This window comes from Carlito syrichta, unplaced genomic scaffold (genome assembly GCF_000164805.1).
Source record: "Carlito syrichta isolate Samal-C Ts95f unplaced genomic scaffold, Tarsius_syrichta-2.0.1 Scaffold111653, whole genome shotgun sequence".
Classification (NCBI taxonomy): domain Eukaryota; kingdom Metazoa; phylum Chordata; class Mammalia; order Primates; family Tarsiidae; genus Carlito; species Carlito syrichta.
In genome coordinates, this window is record NW_007055749.1 from 250,995 (window position 1) to 275,762 (window position 24,768).

Genomic DNA, 24,768 nt, shown 5'->3' on the forward strand with positions numbered 1-24,768 from the left:
TAAAACTAATTTTAATTATTCTTTGTGAACATGCACAAAGTATATAGACAAAATTAGAACTTGATCAATAAATATTTATTGTACTTTCACATGTCTATAAGTCTACAGAAAGAAGTTGAAATTATTTTTGGTAATGTTGCCTTTTGTTCCATTATCTGTAAAGCCCACCTCTTACATACAATCACAGAAGTTAAAGATGTCGGAGGCTCCTTTAGGGCATTTCATCCAACCCCAACTTTTCTTATCGGATGACTATCTTTCTGTTCTGAAAGACTGAGTGGGTTTTCATCATATCCCCATTTGAAAGTCAAGTAGACTCTATCTCTTTGGATCCAAGGTCTAAAATTGTCCTTATTTCTTTCTAACATTTAATGTAATTCCTATCTCAATTATTTTTACATGATTTTGAATATCTAACTATGATTTGCAGTACAGAAATTAATCCAATTCAATAAACATAAACGTGCAAAACATAATTACTCTGAAAATGTCAGGTTTTCTTAATAAACATTGTGCTTTCATTAAAGTACTAAAATGCTTCTCACTTAATAGCAATGATTATTTTAAACAACCGCACAAGCCTTAACCTTTTTTTCTCTAACCCATGCCCATCTTTCAGAAAATATAAAAACTCACATTCCTCTGCTGTTTACTTCCCTATCCTAATGGGACTTCGGGACTGTATCCTAGAGAGGTCTCTTCTGACTGAGAATCCCTAATACTGAATAAGTGGCATCACCAGCTATATGTTATGTGGCGGTTTGTTTGTCTATAATTTGTATGGTAAAACAATAGATTTATTTTTGCCTTCTCAAATATGAAAGTATTTTAATATTGACTATGCTTTTCTATATTCTCCTTCCCCTGGCCACATTTCTTAGGAGATTTTGATACACTTCTTTATGGGTAAGAGATTTCTCTCTTAAGAATCACTGAACCAGCCGGGCTCGGTGGCTCAGCCTGTAATCCAGGGCTTTGGGAGGCTGTGGTGAGTGGACTGCCTGAGCCTGGGCAACTTGGTGAGACCTCATCTCTACTATAAATAAAAAAAATCAGTCGGGCATGGTAGCGCATATCTGTAATTCTGGCTACTTGGAAAGTTGAGGCGGAAGGATCGCCGGAGCCCCAGCAGGTTGAGCCTGCAGTGGCCGGGAGCGGCCACTGCACTCTAGTCTGGGCGACAGAGGGAGACTCCAGCTCAAAAAAAAAAAAATCACTGAGCCAAAACCTAGATTCTGAATTACTATTCAGGATAAAACCCAATAACCAAGTTTGAGGTAACAACATTCACTTAAAATACAGAAAGAAATTGTACTATTGAAAAATAGTGCATGATAGAATGACTATTATCATACTGAATTGAGTATTTTCTGATTATTAAAGCAAAATTACTTAAACTTTGTATTTGAAAACTAACATAGAGACTTGCTTTTAAAATGACCTACTGAAACTAAGTGCATCTTTTATATAGTTCAATCATAGTAACAAATTATATTGTTTTACTTTGTTAAAATAATGTTTTCTTCAATTATATGACCTTCAAAGTTGTTAGACTCTTATTTTCCACCAATTCTGGTATCTAAAATTAGAATTTTAGATTTTCTTAAGTAAATTATCAGTTTTTTTGCTTAGCAACTTAGAATTAAATCTATAAAGCATTAAATAAAGAGTACCTACTATAACAAATGCTTCTCTGACTAGTGTCACAAAACACAGATTTAATAGTAATATAAAATAACTATTTGTGTAATATGATACTTCAAATGTCTTTATTTTTCTAAATGCCGATGAATTTCTGAATGCTCTAAAACCAGAATTATAATATAAATATGTATAGAACTTTTAAAAGTTTTGGAAAAAATATGGGCCCTCTTCCATCCAAATTTAAAAATTGATCTCCTGTGCCTTAAGTTAGCAGACTGAAAAGATAAAACTGAAAAGCCCTATGCCCAGGACCATGACAAAGAGGGTAAAAAAAATACTTCAAAGCTATGGAGGTTTATTCCTCCAACAAGGCACAATAGTTTAAAATTTTACAACAGGGACACCAGGCAAGGGTCCCATTCCTATAGATGTCAGTATTCTGCATCAATGTGCTTTGCAATGGTGTTCAGTTGGATATTGGAAGCTCCTTCATAGATCGTACCTTAAACAAAAGGGAGCAAAAGGAACAATTAGGAGTGAATCCAGAATCTACACAAAAAATAGCTCTATAAACATTACCTCTGCATTTGCTATAAAATTGCTTCTAGTAACATCCTTCAATGCCCCCGAATGTGGGACTGTTTGACAAAGTGAATTTGACTAAGAGATGACAATTTTCCATTTGGTTCATAGATGTCCAAATCATTATTAGACTTTGGTTCCTCTATCAATACATAAACTCAGAAGTTTATGAAGGAACAAGTAGCTTTCGAAGTTGTGGTTCTCTTCCTACCAAGTAGTAGAACACTAACCGCTTGGGCTGGATTAAGCACTTAGCTTCCTGACATCAGAATGATATTTCAAAGAGCAGCCTTAAACTACACTAATAAAAACAATTAACATTTTTAGTAAAAGAAAAATCAGACAGTAGATTTTGTTGCAGTTTTACTAAAAAGCTTGTTGAAGCATTTTAAAAGGTAATTTTGTGTTTTTAAACATATAAATCCATTTCTTTTTAAGGTAGCTAAGCCACAAGAAGAGAGCCAACAAATATACTGAGGAAATTAAAATTGCCTTTGCCTAGGTGCCAATAATATAAAATTGACAAATAAAATAGTCAAAACACCTACAGAGGAAAACGAAACAAAACAAAGTAAAAGCCTACTTACCAATCTTTGCATCTCGGAAGTATTTTTCCACGGGGTAATTTTTGGTGTAGCCAACTCCTCCCATCCACTCAATGCACTTACTAGTTGTTAGACCTGCGACCTACCAAAAACAAGCAGCAAATTACTGAAACCACACAACTTATGCATCATAAACACTTCTCTGTAACAGTTTTAGCAACATGGATTCACTGTTCTTGGCAATGGGAAGAAATGAAGTGATTTTATAAATGAGTATTGTCTCTTTGGTTCCAGTTCCATAACATTTCTTTAAAATATCCTATTAATTCACAAAATTCCTGTTTTCTTAAGAAAATCAGAGTATTGCTCACACAATCTGCTTGCTGAGAGGTATCATTTATTCAGGAAACATTTATCAAGGGCCTTCTTCATAAATCTGACACTACATACTCTCTGCTAGTCACTGGAAATGCAGTAGTGGAGGCAGTCATTGCCCTGTTAGTCCTGGTAGTTTAAAAAGCACAGAAACTGATAAACCACCTGGGGCAAGAGAAGAGTTTGTGAGGAAAGCTGAGGTGATACACGTGGTGGAAGAGTTGACAGTGTAGTTGAGGGTTAAAGGATGAGTTAGGGGGCATTTCAAGCTGGAGAACAACACGCAGAACGGCTCCAAGGGAGAATGGGTTCTTCACATTCGGGACCGAATGAGCCAACAGGCTGAGATCAGGGAGAGTTGTGAAAAGAGAATGGAGAGGTAGGCCAACCTTACAGAATGGTGAGCAGTTCAAATACCGTAATGGTCCCTCAAGGACATCCACTTCCTAACCCCTAGAAACTGTGAATATGCTGCCTCCCACGGCAATAGGGATTCTGTAGATTGGATTAAGTTGGGGGCCTTGAGATGGAGAGATTATCCTGGATTGTTTGAGTGGGTCTTATATAATCACAAGGATCCTTAGAAGGGAAAGAGGGAGGCAGGAGACTTGGTCTTTGACAGTGTTGTGACCATGGAAACAGGAAGTTGAGTCAGAGAGATAGTTGAGCATGCTACATTGTTGGCTTCAAAGACAGAGGAAGGGGCTATGAGTCAAGGAATGAGAGTAGCTTCTAGAAGCTAGAAACCAAATCTCCCTAGAACCTCCAGAAAGGCAGCCCTGACAACGCCTTTATTTTATTCCAGTGAGAAGGATCCACTTCAGACATAGGACCTCCAAAAGTAAGAGATAATAAAATTGTATCTTTTTAGGCCATTAAATTCCTGGTAATTTGCTACAGCAGTGACAGACATCTAATACAGAGATAGTTCCATTTGCTGGGAGAAGTCACTGAAGGGTTTAAAGCTGGAGAATGATGTGGCCTCACACACACTTTGAAAAAAGTGAGAGGCTGGATCAGAGGAAGCAACAAAGACCAAGAGAGCAGCCAGGTGACTGCGGTAGACAGGTGGCAGTGCAGAGGGAGAGAAATACACACACGGACTACGTCTTCTGGGGATAGAATCCACAGGAACTGATGATGGATTCAACGTGGGAGACGAAGGAAAGGAGGGAATCAAGGTGACTCCCAGGTTCTGCAGGTGCACTGGGTGGACAGATAAAGCCAGAATTGGGTATATTAGTTTGGAACTCAGAAGGGGAGCTGGAGCAGGAGATTAAATTTAGGGGTTAGAGAGGTTCGTTCAATGAGAATTTTGAAGCCAAGGAATGAATAAGACATACCTCCAAGGCTGAGAAATAGCAGCCCAATATTTGACTAAATTCTCCAGTCAAAGTCTGATGTGTTAAAAATAGAATGCATATATATGAGCAGAAAGTATTAAAAACGTAGGTGATCTTTCTTGTGTTTTTCATCCCATTTGCTCATATTATGAACACATCATCTTCCATGACATTCACTTGGCCTCAAATTGAAGCCACCGGCATGACACCTTGATCCAGGCGGCTCAGCCATGGATTTGAGGTGGGTGGTCTATCTAAATGGGGCTACTCATGAAATATTGAGACTTTCACAGAATTAAAGCATTTTTCTATGGCAGCTTTACTTACTGACTTTTCTGTTAAAGGAACTGGAAAGCCCAGGTTCTCTTACTTGAAAAACAACCAAAGTTCAATCACCATTCCTAAGTGAAAAGGTTGATAAGTACACATCTGTAAAAAAAGAAGGCTAAATTACTTTTTATCCTTACCTCTGATGTATAGTATTTGGCCATAGATGCTTCTTTTATGAATGGCCTTCCAGCTTCTACAAGCCTAGCAGCATTGTATGTTAGCAATCTTGCAGCTTCCAGCTGGGTGGCCACGTGAGCCACTTGGTGTTGGAGTCCCTGTAACATTCAAGTTAGAGAATTATGATTTCCAAAAAAGTGGCTCATCCTTAAAGTCTTGCCTGGATATATAACATGACAAGCTCAAAATACACCCCAAAGGAAGTTCACATTCATTTCTTGTAAATATTTTAAAATCTACGATCTAAAATAAAATCTGACACTATAAGTATTGTTAAATTCTCCCTGAGAAAAACTTCAAAGTTCACATAATTCTTCATAAGTGTCAAGATTTAAATATTAAATTATCAGAGTCAGGTTTAAAAACTTGACTGTTATATTTATATATTTCAATTCTCTTTATGATCAGAATTGCCAAACTAAACTCTAGCCCACCAAAACTTTGGATATATTCTTTAATGGCTTGAATTAGGAAAATTCTTATTTTGAATATGGTCGTACAGCATTAAAAGATGTTAGCTGCAAACTAATGAAGGAATATCTGCTGCACCAATTTTCTTTCTTCTAGTCACTTTATTAACGTGACTCCACTGCACTATCCATTAGTTGTACCTTTTTTTAAAGGGTATAGAAAACAGAAGAATAACTTTAAACAAGACCTTAGAGAAATGACTACCACCCTGAAATCTTAATTAGTAATTAGGCATACACTAAACGTTTTTGTCAGTGAAAGAAACAGTGACTTAGTGAGAGAGAACATAAATATTAACATTTATCTTTATAAGCAGTTTCCTGGAAATGGGCACAGATGTTTATTACATACTGAAATGTTTCTGATGCCTAACCAATCCATCCACCCAGGCATTTACTGAACACCTACAATATGCCAGGCACTATGCTGAGCAATGGAGGCTGCACACTAAACCTTACAGTCAGAGTTCCTTGTTCTCATGATTTATATAGTCCAGCAGGGAAAGCAGACAATTAAATAATTATAATAACATGTGATGAATATAGAGAACCTTGATTAAGGCACTTATATAATAATCCCAGGAATGGTCTTTCCTTAAAAAAAAAAAAAAAAAAGAGAGAGAGAGAGAGGTACACTGGAGAAAAACAGCACTGCTTGCAAATACTCTAGAGTTTTTTTTTTCTTCTGAAATATTTGGTATACACAAATATTTGATATGTACAAAAAGACTAACACATATGTAGGTTATGAAACTTAATAATTAATTGGATATCCATAAACCCATGTGCAGAGCATGTCTTTTCCCTCATGACTTATGTTTTCATTTTTTGGTATCTTTTGAAGAAAAGAAATTTACCAATCTAGTCTTTACGATTAGTCCTTTTTGTGTCTTGTTTATGAAATCTTCACCTATCATGAAGTCATACAGATATTCTCATGTGCTTTCTCCTTAAATTTTAAAAGTGTTTCTTTTCACATTATGTCTTCACATATGAAATCTATTTTCTGTGTATGGTGTGAGGGAGGGATAGTTTCATTTTCTCCACATAGAAAGAATACTCCTACTTAGTGATCTGTAAAGCCACCTCTATTAATTATCAAATGTGCATCATGCATGGGTCTAGTTTTGGCCTTTCTGTTTTGCTGCATTAATCAATCTATCTATTCCTATGCCAATATCACTGTTTCAGAAAGGTTTTTACGGCTTTTTGTATGGAATTCAGAGATTCTGACTATTTTTGCAAAGTATATTAAACTTACACTTTGATTAAACTTACAGTCACCATCCATGCTGTCTATTCCAATTACCTCATCAGGTGCCACGAGAGGCAGAAAGTGACTGAGGGCTGTCTCCTGTTCTATAATAACTCACCATTCCCGAATACGGATTCCCTAACCACATTGTGAATGCAAGGCCTCACATGGAGAATACATCAACAAGTCCGTACTGAATAAACAATGGAAAGAAATAAGAATGAATAGGCCTGGTCTACCCTCAAGGACTTGTAGTCCTCATATGAATGAATGAATGCAAATAAAAAACCAAATCATTCTAATGAGATAGAATAGTTAGGAAAAAACTCTACTAACTTGAATCAAAACTTCACATAGTAATGTTGCTTTTTAAGATCAAATTTCTAAGTTTTATTTTCATTACCACACTAGGCATCTCTAAAAATGCCATCATGATTATATCTATTAGTACTCTTGACTCCTTCTATCTATACATACATAAACATACGTATAAATACACTGTTTCCTGTGTACAAGGAAGATCAACAGCCTTCCTCAAAACTGTCTTTACATTCTGTCCCTTTCATTGCAATCCTTGTGGTAGCGGGCTCTGAGAAAATACTATAGTATAATGAAATGAAAATTGGACTAGAATCCAAGACAAAATCTATAATTTTGGCACCATACCAGTTTTATGACCTTGGGAACTCAATCACCACATGCCTCAGCTTCCTATATATAAGATGGGGATGAGAGCATGGGCTGTGGTAGGTACTGGCAAGGCCTGTCACATTTATCCTTCGGGGTCTTGAATTGACTGTTTATGCCCATGTCCTAGTATTTTTATACACGTGCATCTTGAGTTTGATCATACGATGCCTAGCCATTATTATAAAACTGAAGACAATGCAGTATGACAGAGCTGGCAGTGAATTATGAAATTATAACTGGAGCTGGAGCCTTTCAAAGGGAGGTTTTGCAACATGTAAAGTAATTCCTGTGGCATCTTGACTCACAAGCTTCCAATTGCCTAAATGGCTTGGTAAGCTGCCACTTCAGGCTGCCCCCATCCTGGTAAGACAAAGACAGGAAAAATACCATTGCCATCAATGAATCTCCTGATTGCCTGGGTTCTCAGAAGTCATGGCACTGGACCAGGCCAGTTTTTCCCAATGTGCATGGCTAAGCACATCTCATCAGCACTGACTATAGTAAACCATATCTTCCTTACTGTGTCAAAGTGTAGTCCTCTGAGGATTACCACATGATCCTGGTCTGAAGGGACTCATACAATAAGTGTTACCATTTATTGAGCACTTGTTATGCCCATGCAATGTGTGAAACACTCATATCTAATTTAAAATAGGATAAATAAATAGCACTGTCTTTATTTTACAGATGAGCCTAACTTGCCCAAGGCCTAAAGCTAGTAAGTAGAAGAACCAAGATTTGATCCTGGGAAGTCTGACTCCAGAACCCATGCCTTGAACTTCTGAAGCAGTGAGGAGACAGCTCTACCTAGTGCTAATCACACCACAGCCGGGCCCCAAGGGCTACAACAGTAGTTCCGCCCTTGGAAAAGGTCAGGGCACTCCCCGAGACCTAGTTCTTGCTCCCCTACTCTTTTACCATTGAAATCCCTTTGAGGGGATTCCCTCCATGGTTTTTCAGTATAGCTCTTTGTTAACAGAAAGCCAGGAGAAGTCCCGTAGAAAGAGACTAATAATTGTATACCTGAAAATCAAATATTCTTTGGCCAAATTGTATTCTTTCTTTAATATACGGAATTGTGTAGTCAAAACATCCTTGGGCCACTCCCAGCATCTGCCAAAAAAAAAAAGAGAGAAGAAGACAACCAGAATTTCTTATTTTGTTACACACTGATGCTTTTAATTATCCAAGTTATAAATTCCTTTACATGTAAATTGAATAGTTGGGGATAGGGAAAGAATTACAGATGCTGATGTGGTAAGATGTATGTTAATAACACATCTTCACACACTGCATTTGTAGAATTGAATTTCTAATAATTAGGAGAAAATTTTGAGTGATCTTGTATGAATATTAATACCTTTAATTCTAGTATAGAGGTGATCTCCTGGCACAGCTGTGTTCACACAACCAGACTACTTTTCAGGAATCTTCTTTAAGCTCTGATTCTCAGGCATAAAGTGAGTCACAGAAATTTTGCTCAGGACTGGCCACAAAGACTATATAGTAACTCCCTCCAATTCCTCTAGAAGTAAAATATGGAAGGTCACTTCTTAATTTTTTATCTTCCTGTCCATTTTGTACATGATTAGGATTAATAAGAGCCTGGATGGAAAGAACATTTGAACATAAGAGACCAACATTTCTCAATCCTGGCTCTACCGCAGAATCATTTGGGGAACTTGATTTTAAAAAAGTATAGATATACCTGACCTAACAACTGAACCTAAATCTTGGGAATAGAAGAGTAGCCAAGTGTGGCCTAGACCTCAGCATTTTAAAGATTCCTTAGGTAAAAGGATTGACAGTGGTAGAAAACTAGGGGGGGGGGGCCAGGGAGGGGAAGGGAGGTGGGATTAACAGTAGTCAATAACTGTTTGGGGATGGGGGGGCACACCTCATCAACAAGGGTACCTGCACAGTGCATATTTGTATACCTAAACCTTAACTGTACCCCACAATTTTAAAATAAAAAATGTTTAAAAAATAAATAAAAATAAAGATTCCTTAGGTGACTTACTGCATAGTTAGAGTTGAGAACTGATAGAGAATAATTATTAATTTACATGGCTGAAGAACAAATCAGGACATAGTGACAATTTTAGGAGAACTGTCTCATTGCTAACCAACTTTCATATCTAAACCATATTTGGAAATCGTTTCTAAATTTCAATGGTAGTTATTAACTCACTAATTATGTCAAACTGTGTAAGTTTTAGAAAAAGAAATAAAAAAATCAATAGTTAAAGCTTTGGGGGCAAATGCCCACAAACTTATCTATATTCCATTAGTGCTCATTCACATTTTCTTTTAGCATTTTATTTCAAACTTTCTGGGGAGTAAAAATTATGTTAAAAATTAAAGGGATAAGAGCTGGGTACGATGACTCATGCCTGTAATCCCAGCACTTTGGGAGGCAGAGATGAGAGGATTCCCTGAGTTCAAGGGCTCGAGACCAGCCCTGGCAACTTGGCAAGACCTTGTCTCTACAGTTAAAAAAAAAATTAGTTGGCCTTGGTGGTGCGGGTTTGTGATTCCAGCTACGTGGAAGGCTGAGGCGGAAGGACCATCTGAGCCCAGCAGATGGAGGCTGTGGTGGCCGTGAGTGTGCCACTGCACTCTAGCCTGGGCAACAGAGTGAGACTCCTACTTAAGGACAAAAAAAAAAAAGAAAGAAAACCACAAAACCCAGATTAAAATGAAACAGCAGACTCACTGTACTTTTGACTATGAGATATCATTGTACCCATATAGTTAAAGTTTAAAGTGTGTAAGAAATACCTCTATATTGACATGAAGATTGAAGTTCTCAGTTGTCAATAAAAAATAGACTTTTCCATCACAGCAAAATGTTTCCATTACAAACACTAAAAAACTAAATTCTCTCCAGCTGCAATGTTTTGAGGATAGAGACCTTGAGTTCACTGTTACACTCTATGCCTCTTCCTCTCAAAGGCATTCACTAAGACACAGTAACTACCTGACCTTAACTTTTAATTAGGTTATAAGATAACTTGGAGTAATTAAACTAAAGCCCAGGCCGTGTATTTTACTGCTGGAACATCTATATTATTTATATGTCTGGGAACAATGAGATGTAGTACTATAGTTTTTAATGCCATATCTGACTAAAGCTAAATCACAGCAAAACTTTAAAAAGAACTGATCAACTAATGTTCTTTAGTAACATAATGCCTACTATGTGGGAAACCTGAGTTAGGGCTTGATCTAAGAATAGTTAGCAAAGTCACAGGAACAGAAAAAAATCTAGAGCAATAATGCAATATTTATTGCAATAGATAATATATATGTAACATTTCAGAATTAAAAAGTTGTAAGTTCTTGAATTTTGGATACTCACTGATTAAAAATAAACAAATATACTCTACAAAAATGATGTGATTTATAATAAATCAAAGACCATTCATTTTGTTAATCTAAAAAGTAGTTGACATCACTTAATAGAAAAATGTAATATGCATTATAAAGGGCAGATCTGATTAAAAGAATCAAATAGTAGTTACTTGTATTTTTAATTGTGGCTATTTTATTTCATTTGCCATTCAAAACAATTACCTAATTTTCACACGCAAAATGCTAAGCAACAAATCTTTCATTATCTTTAGATAAGAGATCCCTACTACGCAGTAGAATGAATATTATTTATTCTTAATTTTTGAAATTCCTTCCAGAATGAATTTCATGCTTGGAGAAAAGCTGGTGTTTTAAAAAATGCCATAAGTAATTTAAAATACATTTTAGAAGTTAATAGTCCAGGTATTAGATAATACTTTAATGCTCTCAAAGCAGAAAAACTGTTACCACTAAGCCGTTGTTTGGTTCTCTGGACACTTACATAATTGATCACAATGGAATTTGAAAGAAATAATCAGAAGCCATTCTTTTACCTCATGTAAGGGAAGGGTGCCATCTTGTGTTCATAAGCTTCCAAAAATTCATTGGGCTCACAGTATTCTTTCTTTTTACATTGTAATTGACTCACATTTTGGAAGAACTAAAATTTTACTTACCTGTGCAGCAATTCCTATTCTACCTTCATTAAGACTCCCTATGGCGTACTTGTAGCCATGTCCAATTTGTCCCAAGATATTGGCTTCTGGAACCTAAAAATACAAATGTGCACTTATTTTTCAATTTTTTCTGAAACAGAGTCTTGCTCTGTTGCCCAGGCTGGAGTGCTCACTGCAGTCTTAATCTCCTGGGCTCAGGCGATCCTCCCACCTCAGTCTTTTGAGTAAGCTGGAACTATAGGCATGTGCCACCAGGCCCAGCTTATTATTATTATTATTATTTTAAGAGATGAGGTCTCACTATGTTGCTGAGGCTAATCTCAAACTGCCTAGGCTAATCTCAAACTCAAGTAATCCCCCTGCAGCCCCTCAGAGTGCTGGGATTACAGGTGTGAGCTACCATGCCTGGCTTATTTTTAAATTTAATTTGATATAATGCACTTTATGTATTTTTAAATGCATTTAGACATTCAATTTGTGTGATAGTCCTCTCACAGTACTTGCTGACTTTTCTGTCTCCCTCTACACTGTTTCCCCAGAGCTCTCTGAGGGAAAGGACTGACATCCTGTTGTTTGTTACTGCATTCTTCATCCTCATGCAATTTACTGAATGAATGAATGAACCTAGAAAAAGAAAATCTCATACAATTCATCACTAACACGAATAAATAATACCCCCCTAATTCTTATCTGTATGCTATAGTGTGAGATAACATATTAGGAACTACAAAAATATGCAAGTACTTGCAAAAACCAGAGAAGTAAGCCTTTCTTCTTTTGAGACTATTTATCCTCATAAAAACCAACTGGGTGTGTGTGTGTGTGTGTGTGTGTGTGTGTGTGTGTGTTCACCCAAGAGAGGAGGAAGGAGGAGAAAAGAAACAGACTAAAATGTTTACATATAATTTAAAAAAACTAAGACGAGAACAAAAACATATACTAAGCTTTATAATCTGGGCAGCTGATTATAAAGAGTAGAGGAGAAGGGAGGCAGGGAAAGTAGGAGGAAGGAGAACAGCTGGGGCAAAGTCGTGAGGCCCAAAAGATGTCTCTGAAGACACCCTCCCACTCGCCCCCCACACCCCTGAGCGAAAAGATCAGTCCCTGCTATGTGCGGTGGAAAACCCATCACAGCCTGCCTTACCTACGGCAACTTCTAAAGCACAAGCAGAAGCATTCCAGCAATCTCCTTCCTGTTCCTCGTTATTTAATAGACTCAACTTTAAACTGGTTGTTTTCTGCTCTCACTGAGCAACACTCCCATCTTGTGGCCTTTGGTGCACTGACACCAGACTTTCTTCTCTGAAGCCCTGTTTGGTTCACAAGTATCAAGTTTAAAAGCATAAATGGTTCAGACGTATGCAAGTTATACAACATAAATGGGATTAATTCCTGACATTTGTTCCCAAGTCCAGCGGCTGGCAGAAAAGTTTCCACTCTTGGCTTAAGCACCTGTGAAAAGTACGTTTAGTCATGATTTAAGAGCACCGTTCAAGAGTTGCCATAAAATACTCTCCTGGGCATGCTTTACCGTCGTCACTTAATATTTCGACACCTCTTTTGCACACCACCTATGCAAAGCTCATTTCATATTAGTCTTCTACTGATTATTCTGAGACTCACCTTGACATCTTCAAATGTTAACGGGCAGGTGGAAGAAGCTCTGATCCCCATTTTGTTTTCTGCCTTCCCTATGTGAAGGCCTGCTGTATCACGATCTACTAAGAAGCAGGTAATTCCTTTATAGCCCTAAAAAGAAGATTTAAAATGCTATCGCCACTGGATTTACAAAAATCCCTTGTTTCTAAAGAGTTCAAAGTAAAAGGAAAATTTGAAATGGACTTTAGTAATAAATACGAATGGATTCAGGATTGCAACGTGTGTGCTAAGAAACAGGAATGATAGAAAAACACGAGGCCCAAACTTGAGACCCGTATTGTTTCTTTCACTTTTTAAAAAACCATCATGGATATCAAAATTATCGTTACACTAAGTATATGATTATAGGAAGTCCATGTTTTGAGTTTAATTCTATTATGTACTTTAAGTTTTAACAATTTAATTCAATTATATATTATATTAGTGAAAAGATAAAGTGTATTTACCATTTTGCTACATTTTCCACCTGAACAAAATAGTCTCAAAAATAAATGTACTAAATAGGTACTTAAGTTATTCATTATTAAGTAGAAAATTAGAAATTCAACAAATTACAGACTGTATTCAACATCTTTAAAAAAAAAGAAATATCCGTGATTTAAAAAAACAACAAAAAAACACAAGACAATAAAAACAAATTAAAGATTAGCTCCCTATATAATGTATTAAGATATATGTAATAAATGGTCCTCTAATAATAGTTATCCCTCCATATCCATGGGAGATTGGTTCCAGGACCCCCTCAGATACCAAAATCTGAGGATCTTCAGGTCCCTTATGTAAAATGGCGTAGTATTTAAATACAACCTACGCACTTGTTCCTGTATATTTTAAATGCTCTCTAGATTATATATCACTTCATTCATGTAGATTCGATGTAGTATTTGTTGCACGGCATTTGCTTTTTGGAACTTTGTGGAATTTTTTTTTTTCCGAATACCTTTCATCTGGAATTGGTTTAATCCATAGATGCAGAACCCATGGATATGGAGGGCCAACTTAATTGATAATTGTGTCAACAATTTATTTTAGGAGATTAATAAATAGGTGGGTAAAAAGATGCCAGCTTGAGTCCAATATCTTTAATACTGAGAAGGAAGACTTTAAGAATAAATTTTTAAAAGGAAATGAAAGGAGGAAAAGATAAAGAGAAAAGATGAGGGAGAAAGGAAATAAATTTTGTTTTCGAACTTACAATGGAAAAGTCTACATTTGCCATCACCAGGAAGAGCCCTGCATACTCGGCACTGGTGATCCACATCTTTGACCCATTGATGACATAACAGTCTCCCTTTTTATCAGCTCTGGTCTTCAAAGCAAATGAGTCACTACCTGCTCCAGCCTCCGAAAGGCAGAAACTTCCTATCTACACATGTAAGAAAAAAATACAAATTAATAACTGTATTTATACTCTATAAAACAAATACTCATGGCAAAATGAACATTTGTAAATCAAGTCTTTAGCTTTTTTAAAAAGGCTGTACTTATCAAAATAGTAATGGTAGTCTGACAGTATTATTTTTCAAAATATGCCCTACTTGTCTAAGACAAATTTAAAGACTTAAGAAAATACACTTAAGTTTATCTAAATTGATTCTAATTTACATTCAATGTAAATTAAACCATCAACAAAAGTACTGGAAAATATAACTGGGACAAAAAGAAATCTTTATTGTCTGATGATTATTTTCTAGGTTTCCAAGTGGAAATAAGAGGTATATTTTTCTAGTAGCATTAATTTATTGAGTGTTATTTGATTAATTAATGGTGTTACATTGTGGTCTTGGATAGTAAAGTCAGCATTGCAGCTACTTTTCTCCTGAAAATATTAGAAACTTAGAAAAGACCAGCTCCATTTCAACAATTTGTTTCAACTCACCTTTTCTGTAGCCAGTTGGGGCAAATAGGTGGCCTTTTGTTCTTCTGTTCCATGTTTGCTAATCAGTTTGTTAGTTATTGTGTTCTGAACATCACACATGACAGCCACAGATGCATCAACTTTGGCTAATTCCTCTATTGCTAGGACAGAGGAAAAAAATGAAGCTCCTGTTCCTCTGTATTTTGTGTCAATTTCAATACCCATCAACTAAAGAAAAAACAAGGTGACATAGATTAAGAAAGCTATTTTAAACTTTTCTTAAGAGATTTCTTGTAAGAATAAGTTAAAAAATAAACAGTAACCATATTTTCTCTTGATTTTAAAATTTTGTATGTATATTTTATTTTAATTTGGTATGGAAATTTTGCTATAAGCAACCAAAAAAACCAAAACCAAAAACCAAAAACAACATCACTGTAACAGAAACTATATATATTTGAGGAGGATGAAATTGCATGGTATGTCTTTCCTTTTGGAATCCAAAAGTCAAAAATAAGTGAGGTAAAATGCTTTGAAGGGTAACTGAATGGAATGAAAAAATATCTTGTATAAATCCATTCTGATGACCTTTCTTGCTAAGAACTGTCGTTGCCTGCTTAAAGACTATGAGTGGTGTCTTGGACAGATTTCAGTATAATAAGAAAACAGAAGAAAATAACCTACCACTCAATGGGAGTGTTTACAGTTTTATTTGGCATAATCTCTTCTAGTCAGGCTCCTCTACCATGACTTTTTTAGCCAAGATACTAATTGAACGAGCATTTCTTTTGGGTCACTTCAGTAAATGTAGGGTGGTTAGCAGACAACAATTGGTAGTATTAGCTTGGGCCACACTAGACAAAGCACAGTGCTTGGTAAACACGACCAATGCTGGTCAAGGCTTTCCAACAGCCCCATTTGGTCACTACCCATGGTACTGGAACAAGAAACTTCCACAATGCTCTCAATTTCAGAAAGATGATGTGTGCATGTATAATTTGAGACCCATAGCTATTAACAGATAAAGGATAATGCTCCAAGTCTTTCTAGGCATTCTTGGAGTCACATTGTGCTGCAGTCAGGGCTATGACTATTATGTTTTGGGCTATGATATGAACCACAAAAGGAGACAGACAATCGAGATTGTAAGAGACCCAGAAATGATGCCCTACCAGAAGCACTGAAGGATCTGGGTGTGCTTGAGGACTAAGAAAGGCACACTAACTACCTCATTATAATGTCTTAAACAGATGTCAGAGACACTGCTTCTCTAAAAAAGTCACTAATTTCTCTCAAAATGAAAATATCATTTTTTGCTAGCTATTATGGTAGGTGACCAAACAGCTGGGACAAGAGGAGTGAGAAGGTAGATGAGGCTGCATCTAAGCAAAATAAGTTTTTGGAGATGCATAGTAGGGTATACACAACGGATCAGTCTGCAGGCAGCTCTGGCTGCAAGAACTACCACTTCAGGAGAGATGTTTCACACTGTGAAACCACAAGACTTCCCAGAGAAGCCTAGAGGGTCTGCAAGCAATGGAAATAAAACTTGGCTGAGAAGTGGATTCTCAGAGTCTATCTGTTCTATGCATTGGGCTTCTGTTTGACCCACTATGACTCTACAGAAGATTCTGTTTTCCCAAGAGTTTCACTGCTAAAAGAAAGTTGGAAAAAGCACACCATACATGGCATAAAAAAGCTGGTTGCTTTAAGAGGAAGAAATAAAACTATCTAGCTAAGTGGCAAAGGTTCTTTTTCAAATGGGATGGCAGACAAGATTTAGGGATGTCCTTAGTATTCCAAATAAAGAAATATTACTTCATATATATGGATAACAGAGAAATTATGAGTGAATGAAGTGATTTTTAAAACATTCTTCCAGGAACCACCCCCCCAACCTACCACCCCATGCTAGAAGCTTCTCCCTCTACCCACAACTAGAGCAATTCTTTTATTTATTATATATGTTGTACTTCCATTAAAGAGCTATGTGACTTAAAAACTTGGAAATCTGTTGCCCTGATTAATGTATGCTGGAATTCACATATCACCTTTGTTTTAAGTTTACCACCTATACAGGGATTCAGGTAGAATACATACTATGCTATGAAGTTTTACTGTCTAAAGTAGGGTTTCTTAAATTATGTATTAGGCTGGATGATTCTTTGTTGTGGCAGCTGTCTGTGCATTATAAGATGTTTGTAGCACCCTTTGCCTCTATTTCACTAGATGCCAGTAGCATGCCACAGTTTTGAGAACCAAGAAAGTCTCCAGACATTGCCCAATGTCTCCTGGAAGGCAAAATTTCTTCTGGCCAAGAACTACTGGTCTAAAGAAATAAATCACTGTCTCACTTCTAAACTTTTCCTTAAACAGTATAGTATTTCTAATTTAAAATATTAATTCCATTTAAAAAATATTTCAGTATATAAATATTAACTAGGATCTCAATCTCAAAAAATAGATAATTCTGGCTAGAAAATGAAGAGTTCATCATGCTATTATTACAATCCCTAAATTTAAAAATATGCATACATTTTAATACTGAAATGTGTTTATAAAAGTTTGAAATTGGAAGAATTATAAAATATACCCCTTGTTGAAATAATCCTTGTATTACAGACTTTTCCATTTTCGAATTTTCATCCATTGTTGAAACCAAAGGAGCAATGTGATCCTCTGCAAATTTTTTAACTGCAGGAAAAATAATTACTGATAAGTCAATGTTCAACTGACAGTCATATTAATAACGATTATAATAGTTCACTAACAGTTTGTTGACAAAATCTTACTTTTTAACCAACAAGTTAAAATATATACAGGTGCTCTTTTTGTTCTTTTAAATACAATTTTTGGAGTACTTATTTATTTATTTATTGGAGTAGGAGTCTCACTCTGTCTTCCAGGCTGGAGTGTACTGGCAAGCTCAGAGTTACCCCAGCCTCGACCTGCTGGACGCAGGTGACCCTTCAATCTTAGCCTTCCAAATAGCTGGAACCACAGGCACATGCTACCATACCTGGCTAATTTTTTTGGATTTATTGTAGAGATGAAGTCTCACCAAGTTGCCCAGGCAGTCTTGAATCCCTGGGCTCAGGCAATCCTCTCACCTCTGTCTCCCAAAATGCTAGAATTACAGGCATAAGAAACTGCGCCTGTAGTTTTTTTTGAAACACAGAAAGGTAGAATTTCCAACCCCTTTTGCAACCCTTTGATGATATTAAAAAATAAATAATACAAGTATATGGGACAAAAACATAAACAATACAGAAAGCACAAAATGAAAGCTATGCTCTCTGCCCCAGTTTTCTAGTCCCTCAACCCAAAGGTAACTAATTTTAAGTTTACTATGTATTCTATTCTAATAACTTTTCTTTGAAAACCATCTATACTCATCTATATAGACATATACCTTATACACAAACACACATACACATGCATGCGCGCGCACACACACACACACACACACACACACACACACACACACTATACAAAGAAACCATAAGATACATTTAACTATTCCTGGCTTTCCCCCTACTTATATCTTGATGACCTTTGATGTCAGCACAACCATCTAACTTGGTCCTTGTAATAGCTGCATGGTCATAAAGAACAGGGTTTTTCCATCTTGCCACTACTGACATTTTAGGGCAGGCAAGTCTTTGTGGTGGAGGATGTCCTGCACACTGTAAGATATTTAGCAGCATCCCTGGCCTCTACCCACTAGATATCTGTACTTTCCCTCACTCCTAAATTGTAGCAATCAAAAATATCTCTAGATATTGCTAAATGTCCCCCAGGGCAAAACTGCCCTCAGTTGAAAACCGCTGTTTCAGATCATTACAGTTTCACTTTTTATGCACCTGGAATTCCTTTTGATGAAAATACCTTCTTAGCTTTACTACAATCATAATACCAAGTGCCATGCAGGGGTAAAGAAAGCAACCAGGTTGAACTGAGAGTTCAGTGCATATTGGGCTGGCTCTAGCACTCTTCCGTTTCTGCATAAGTGGGTCCCTCTATCTAGAATGTCTCCCATTTACTTGTCCAACTGGCTGGCTGCCCTTCATCCTTCAAGGTGCAGCTCAAGCACTGCATTCTGGGAAGCCTTTCCTGGCTTCCCCATCCACTTCTGCTGCTCCTAGCACATTGTAAGCATATTCAGCTTTGCCTCCCGAATACCTCCATGATGTTTACCGTGTTGTTCTGAAAATATTTCTCTTGATTGTCATTGTCGCTAGACTCTGAGATCCTTAAAGGCAGTAATTTTTTTCTTGCCCATCTTTGTTGCTTCTGTACACATGAAAGACTAAAGACAGAAAACCAAGGTACTCTAAGCAAATTGCTTTAATTTATGTTAAATATTTGACCACTTATCCTATTTCTTCCTTATCTACCTCAATCTCACTTCCTTCAGAGACCATTTCTAAAAGTTGAGGGAGCAAAGGAAAAGAAATTTACTTATTATGGTAGGCAGATTTCTAAGATGACCCCAAGAGTCCCAGCCCCTGGTATACACATGTCCTTGCTCATTCAATAAAACACAAATCTAAGTGCTGCTATGGAGGAATTTTACAAATATAATTAAGGTCTCAAATCAGCTAGCTGACCTTAAAACAGAGAGATGATAGTTGGTGGGCCTGACTTAATCAGGTGAGCACTTAAAAAAGATGGGTTTTTTTCTGGTGAAACAGGTTTTAAGTAGGAGAGGAATTTGATGCAAGGGAGAGTTACTGGTTTTCAAGATGGAGGGAGCCATGTGGCAAGGGATTAGAGGTTCCAGAGAGAGCTTAGAGCAACCTTTGGCTGACAGTCAACTGGGAAACAGGGTCTCAGTCCTGCAACTACAAGGAACTGAGTCCTAACACAACCATGTGAGACAGAAGGACTCTGAGCTCCAGGTGAAAATGAAGCCCAACTGACCCCTAATGTCAGCCTTCTGAGACCCTGAGCCAGAACTCTCCATGCCTGGACTTCTGACCTGCAAAAGTGTTACCTACTAAGTGGGTGCTGCTTTATTTAATAATACCTTGTAGTAATTTGACACATAGCAATAGAAAACAAATACATTTATCATCTATATCCTTCAAGAACAACATTTTGATATGATGCTACAGATTTTTAAGTATATCATACCTTTACATATCTATCTATCTAAATAAATGAATTTAACAGCTTTACAGTTTAGTGACATTCAGCTTCTGCTTCTTTTTTTAGGCTCCCTGTGTCAACCACAGGCATCTAACAAATAAAGGTAAATAAAATATTAAAATCCTTATCTGAAAAAAAAAGTGGAACATATATATACTTCTAACTGTGCAAGACTATATAACTGGTAGCAAGATGGCTTCTGGCAAGAACTGGGGAACCAAAGAACAGGGAGAAACTTTACTTTTAACCACGTAGCCTTTTATTCTGTTGTTGCTGTTTTAATTTTGGATGTGCATTACTTTTTTCAAAAAGGAATTTTTTAAAGTCAAAAGCTCCTTTCACAAACTTAGATGAACGTGTCTTCCAATTGCATCATATGTAATTCCACACTGTAGACCCAACTCATGACCAGAGAAATAAGGTGAAGCTGAGGATATACTTACCCGAACTCTTTATCATCATTTCCTCTTCTGTAAGTGTTTGCAGTGGGGCAAAGAGTAGTCCATTACTTGTTACATCGAGCAGAGCTTCTGAATGGGAAGACTTTAGGACTCGAGGAGGAATTTTCCAAGAAGACAGGCAAGTCAGGAAATTTCTTCTTAGCTATAGGAACAGCCCCCATTGAATAGGGAACACATACACACACAAAAGAAAGGTATTTGAATATCAGATTGTTTGAGAATAACTTTGTAACCCATTCTAACATTTCATATCACCAAAATAAGGGTGCTTAACCCAGTGTATTTTTAAATTCATCGTCTTCTGAACATAACACAAATTAGTCTGTTAACATTATATGATAATTCCTTTATCCGGCAATGAGCAGTTCTAAATAAACAATTTCCTAGATAACTAACTTTTTTCAATCAAGGAAACAGAACTTTCTACGTGGAATTCATTCTCCAAATGTACTTTATGCCTCACTGACTTCTCAGAGAGGGAAACTGGAATTACAACACTGCTGGTGTCTAAGCTGACTGCTGTTGAAAGCATTCTCTTATGAGGGCCCAGAGCTACCTGCACTGAATGGTCTTGGGCAGCTGTGTTTCTGCAATTCTTATGGCTAATTTTGTTTCTTCAGACTCTCATTAGTAAAAGAGAGTACAGCGTAAGGGCTAAGAAAACAGGCTCTGGAGTCTGAAAGAATGAGTTTCAACTCCTAGCATCTGATATTTATTTTGAGTTGAGGTCTCACTCTGTTGCCCAGGCTGGAGTGCAGTGGCACGATGACAGCACACTGCAGCCTCAGCCTCGTCAGTTCAAGGGATCCTCTCATCTCAGCCTCTCGAGTAGCTGGGACTATAGAAGCACGCCACTGTGACTGGTTATTTTTTTATTTTTGTAGAGTCAAGGTGTCACTATTTTGCCCAGGTTGGTCTTGAACTCCTGGGCTCAAGTGATTCGCCCACCTCGTCCTCCCAAAGTGCTGGAATTACAGGTGTGAGTCACTGTGCCAAGAAACTTAAGAAAGCAGTAGATCTTACATTAATATCTATTTTTCCCACCAACACAGCTACGAGCTTCTTAGTTACAATACTGCTACCGACAAAATATATGACTGTTCAACACATAGCAATGATTTTAGATTCACAGACACCAGAGGCAAATGTACTTTAGAGAACATGAAATGGTATACAATTACAGAGCGAGATTATTAAAGATGCTCATCATAAAATACAGCAACTATATGCTAAGTGACTGGTATCCATTTTTAACCAAAGCACTGAGAGATATTACCTACGCTTTGTGGCAGAAAAAACATTTCCATTTAATATAAGTCTTTAATAAAGAAAACTTTTCCTTTCCTTGCCTTAAATTGCACAGCCTGAGGTTTCAATGTTGATTTTCTAATGTCTCCTAGCCTTCAATGTTGACCTCAGCCTTTGCAGCTGTGGTGTCCACTCCATCAAAATGATTTTCCACAGTTATAACCCATTGCACCACATCATCACATTTTTTTTGTATAGAGCAGCAATTGCTACTTGAATGGAATAATGGTTATTTATGCCATGCCAAATACTTCTCAGAGCTTGAGTCGGTTCTCTTGCCTACTCAACTGACCAGAATTCTGTTGCACTGGGAAGTGCTGATGATCAAACCTGGGCTTCTGTAGATAGAACAATAAAATCCATGAACTTGGATGGGGGAAAATCACATCGTTATTTCATTAGACTCTAACTGTAATACAGCATTTCCTTCAGTTATGAATGTAGGCAACAAGTTACAGTAGTATTAGCACTATCTGTGACATTGTCATAAAAATAAATTATAGATTTTTTATATCACATTAAGTTGACACAAATATCTTTAGGAGTATTATTTGTGCTCTCCACTACTTTAAGTTTATAGCAGTTATTAGAACTGCTGTCAGATCTTATTAAGAAACATAATGTATAACAATTTAAAAAATATTTTATTTATTTTTATAGCAGTCTCACTCTGTTGCCCATGCTGGAGTACAGTGACATGATCACGGCTCACTATAGTCTTGACCTCCTGGGCTCAGACAAGCCTTCTGCCTCAGTCTTGCGAGTAGCTGGGACTACAGGCACACATCACCATGCCTGGCTAATTTTAAAAAATCTTTTGTAGAAACAAAGTTTCACTATGCTGCCCAGGCTAGTTTTGAACACTTGGCCTCAAGCAATAACCCCACATTGGCCTCCCAGTGTGCTGGAATTACAGGAGTGGGCCACTGCACCAGGCCTAAGAAATATTTTTATAATTTTTATTTTAACTGATTTCCTTTGTAATCCTATATATTATTTTTTGCATTTTTAAACATTTTTAGAAAAGGTCTGTAAACTTTACTACATTGCTGTTTACTCTTCACTCCTGGAACAAAAAAGTTTAAGAACCTCTGACTGGGGAATGTTCTGGTAGTTTCTTTTGCAAAACTCATTAAGTTTAGCCACTGTGTTAGTCCCAACCCTTTCTCCATTATGCTATAGTATGAGGAAGTATTGCTCCAAGCATTTTTAAAGTACTTCAAATCTAGAAGCTTTTATAATATATGAAAAGCAAAGAAAGACGTACATGAAAAGTCACAGAAAATACTCTGCTATAACAAGTGTGCTTCACTTTAAGTCCCTAGTCATTGGTTCCCACCCAATGTGCCCTCCTGGCTCTCTCTCCTTTCTGAGACAGATTCAGAGGTACATCTGTGATCCAGTCTGCTGTCGACACAGATGTCAGCATAGAGCACAGCACAAAGCTCCCTTAGCTCAACTTCTTAGGAGATTCCCTTCCTTTTTCCTGAAATATGGACAGCTTCACTTTCCTCAAAGTACGTTACTTTGCCCCTGAAGCTTTTTAGTGGAAACTTTCTTCTCTCACAATCTACCTTTTTAGAAGTGAGGAGATATGGCCATTAACTAGTTACTCCTCAGCAAAACCTCAAGAACACTATACCTCACTCCTTTTGTGGGAGGAACAGGGAGGAAACTGAAGAAGAAAGGAGGCCATTTCCTTTGAGGCTTAGGTCAGCTATCAATCACTCCCTCTGCCCTTCCTCATGGCCAACTTTTTTTCTCCCCTCTGGCCAATTTCCTTTAATTAACGGAACCCGGTTTACAATATCCTCTCCACTCCACACCTGCCAGTATCCAAAGAGTGTGCTGAGTCCATGAGACCAGCAAAGTCTGGCCTTGAACTCTTCATCTCCAGTGACTTTTCCCACTGCTACCCACTCGGAGTCATCTCTCATAACCGCTGTCTCCTCAAGTCTCTATTTCAGACCACAGTTTTCCAGCTTGCCGGCTAAACTATACCACTGACTTCTAGAACATGGCCAGTTTTCTATCCCTTCACACATCAAATACCTCTGTCCTCAACAAAGAGTCTTTCCTGCTTTGTTTACCCTCGTCACCCAGCTTGGGTTTCACGGTTGATCTTTCATTCATTTCACAATACCCTACATTCACTACCACAGAATCCTTATCTCCATCTCTTCTTTTAACTTTTTATATTGAGATGTTAGCCTTACAGAAAAGTAACTGAGTTCTTGGATACCCTTCACCCAGTTTCCCTAATCATCAGCACCTTATCTAACGATCTTCAATTTTCACTCTGACCTCCCAGTCAGGAGACATACACAGAGGGAGCCTCATCCACCACTATGCATTCGTGGCTCCAATCTCAACTTAGTGCTCAAGATTACCTGGCACTTGAGTTTCTGTAGTCAGTCCCTTTTCCATTCTCTGAAACGATTACCTCAAATCCCACACTCTCCTCAAAGCTCTACCCCTCACTGCCAGCTTATGACCTCTCCTTCTGTTAAAGATAAAATAAATGCCAACAAATGAGAAACACCTCAATTTTTTTTTTTTACCGCCAAACCCTTAAATCATCCTGCATCTGCACTCACCTTTTCCTTCTTCCTAAAACTTAAATAATGTCGTGACCCGCCTTTTAGGAAAAGTCAGTCCCTTGACCTCTTCTCTGATCCCATCCCTCCTATCTTCTCAAGATCCTTAGCCATCACTTTTGTCCTCTCATGTTTTTTACCATCTCTCCCTCAAACTCCTCCTCGACATGAAAATCCTGCTCTAATTCTTACCATGTTAACCATTGTGGACCTTGCGTCCACCTCCAGCTACTACCCTTTCTCCTCCGCTACACAGCCAAACAGTGCCAAAAGTAGCCTTACTTGCTGTCTC

At 37.3% G+C, this 24,768-nt stretch overlaps 1 protein-coding gene across 1 annotated transcript in view; it reads right to left on the bottom strand.

Moving 5' to 3' along the window:
* Positions 1-1,175: 1,175 nt before the first annotated feature.
* ACADSB (acyl-CoA dehydrogenase, short/branched chain) overlaps positions 1,176-24,768 on the bottom strand; it is a 50,658-nt gene continuing 27,065 nt past the window's right edge. The window contains exons 2-11 of the mRNA XM_008070597.1: positions 20,554-20,713; positions 17,553-17,653; positions 14,981-15,187; positions 14,297-14,467; positions 13,066-13,191; positions 11,443-11,535; positions 8,435-8,524; positions 4,957-5,094; positions 2,814-2,913; positions 1,176-2,146 (exon numbers count right to left, since the gene is read on the bottom strand). Coding sequence (XP_008068788.1) covers positions 2,076-2,146; positions 2,814-2,913; positions 4,957-5,094; positions 8,435-8,524; positions 11,443-11,535; positions 13,066-13,191; positions 14,297-14,467; positions 14,981-15,187; positions 17,553-17,653; positions 20,554-20,713 — 1,257 coding nt within the window. The 3' untranslated portion in view covers positions 1,176-2,075. The remainder of the gene's footprint in view (positions 2,147-2,813; positions 2,914-4,956; positions 5,095-8,434; positions 8,525-11,442; positions 11,536-13,065; positions 13,192-14,296; positions 14,468-14,980; positions 15,188-17,552; positions 17,654-20,553; positions 20,714-24,768) is intronic.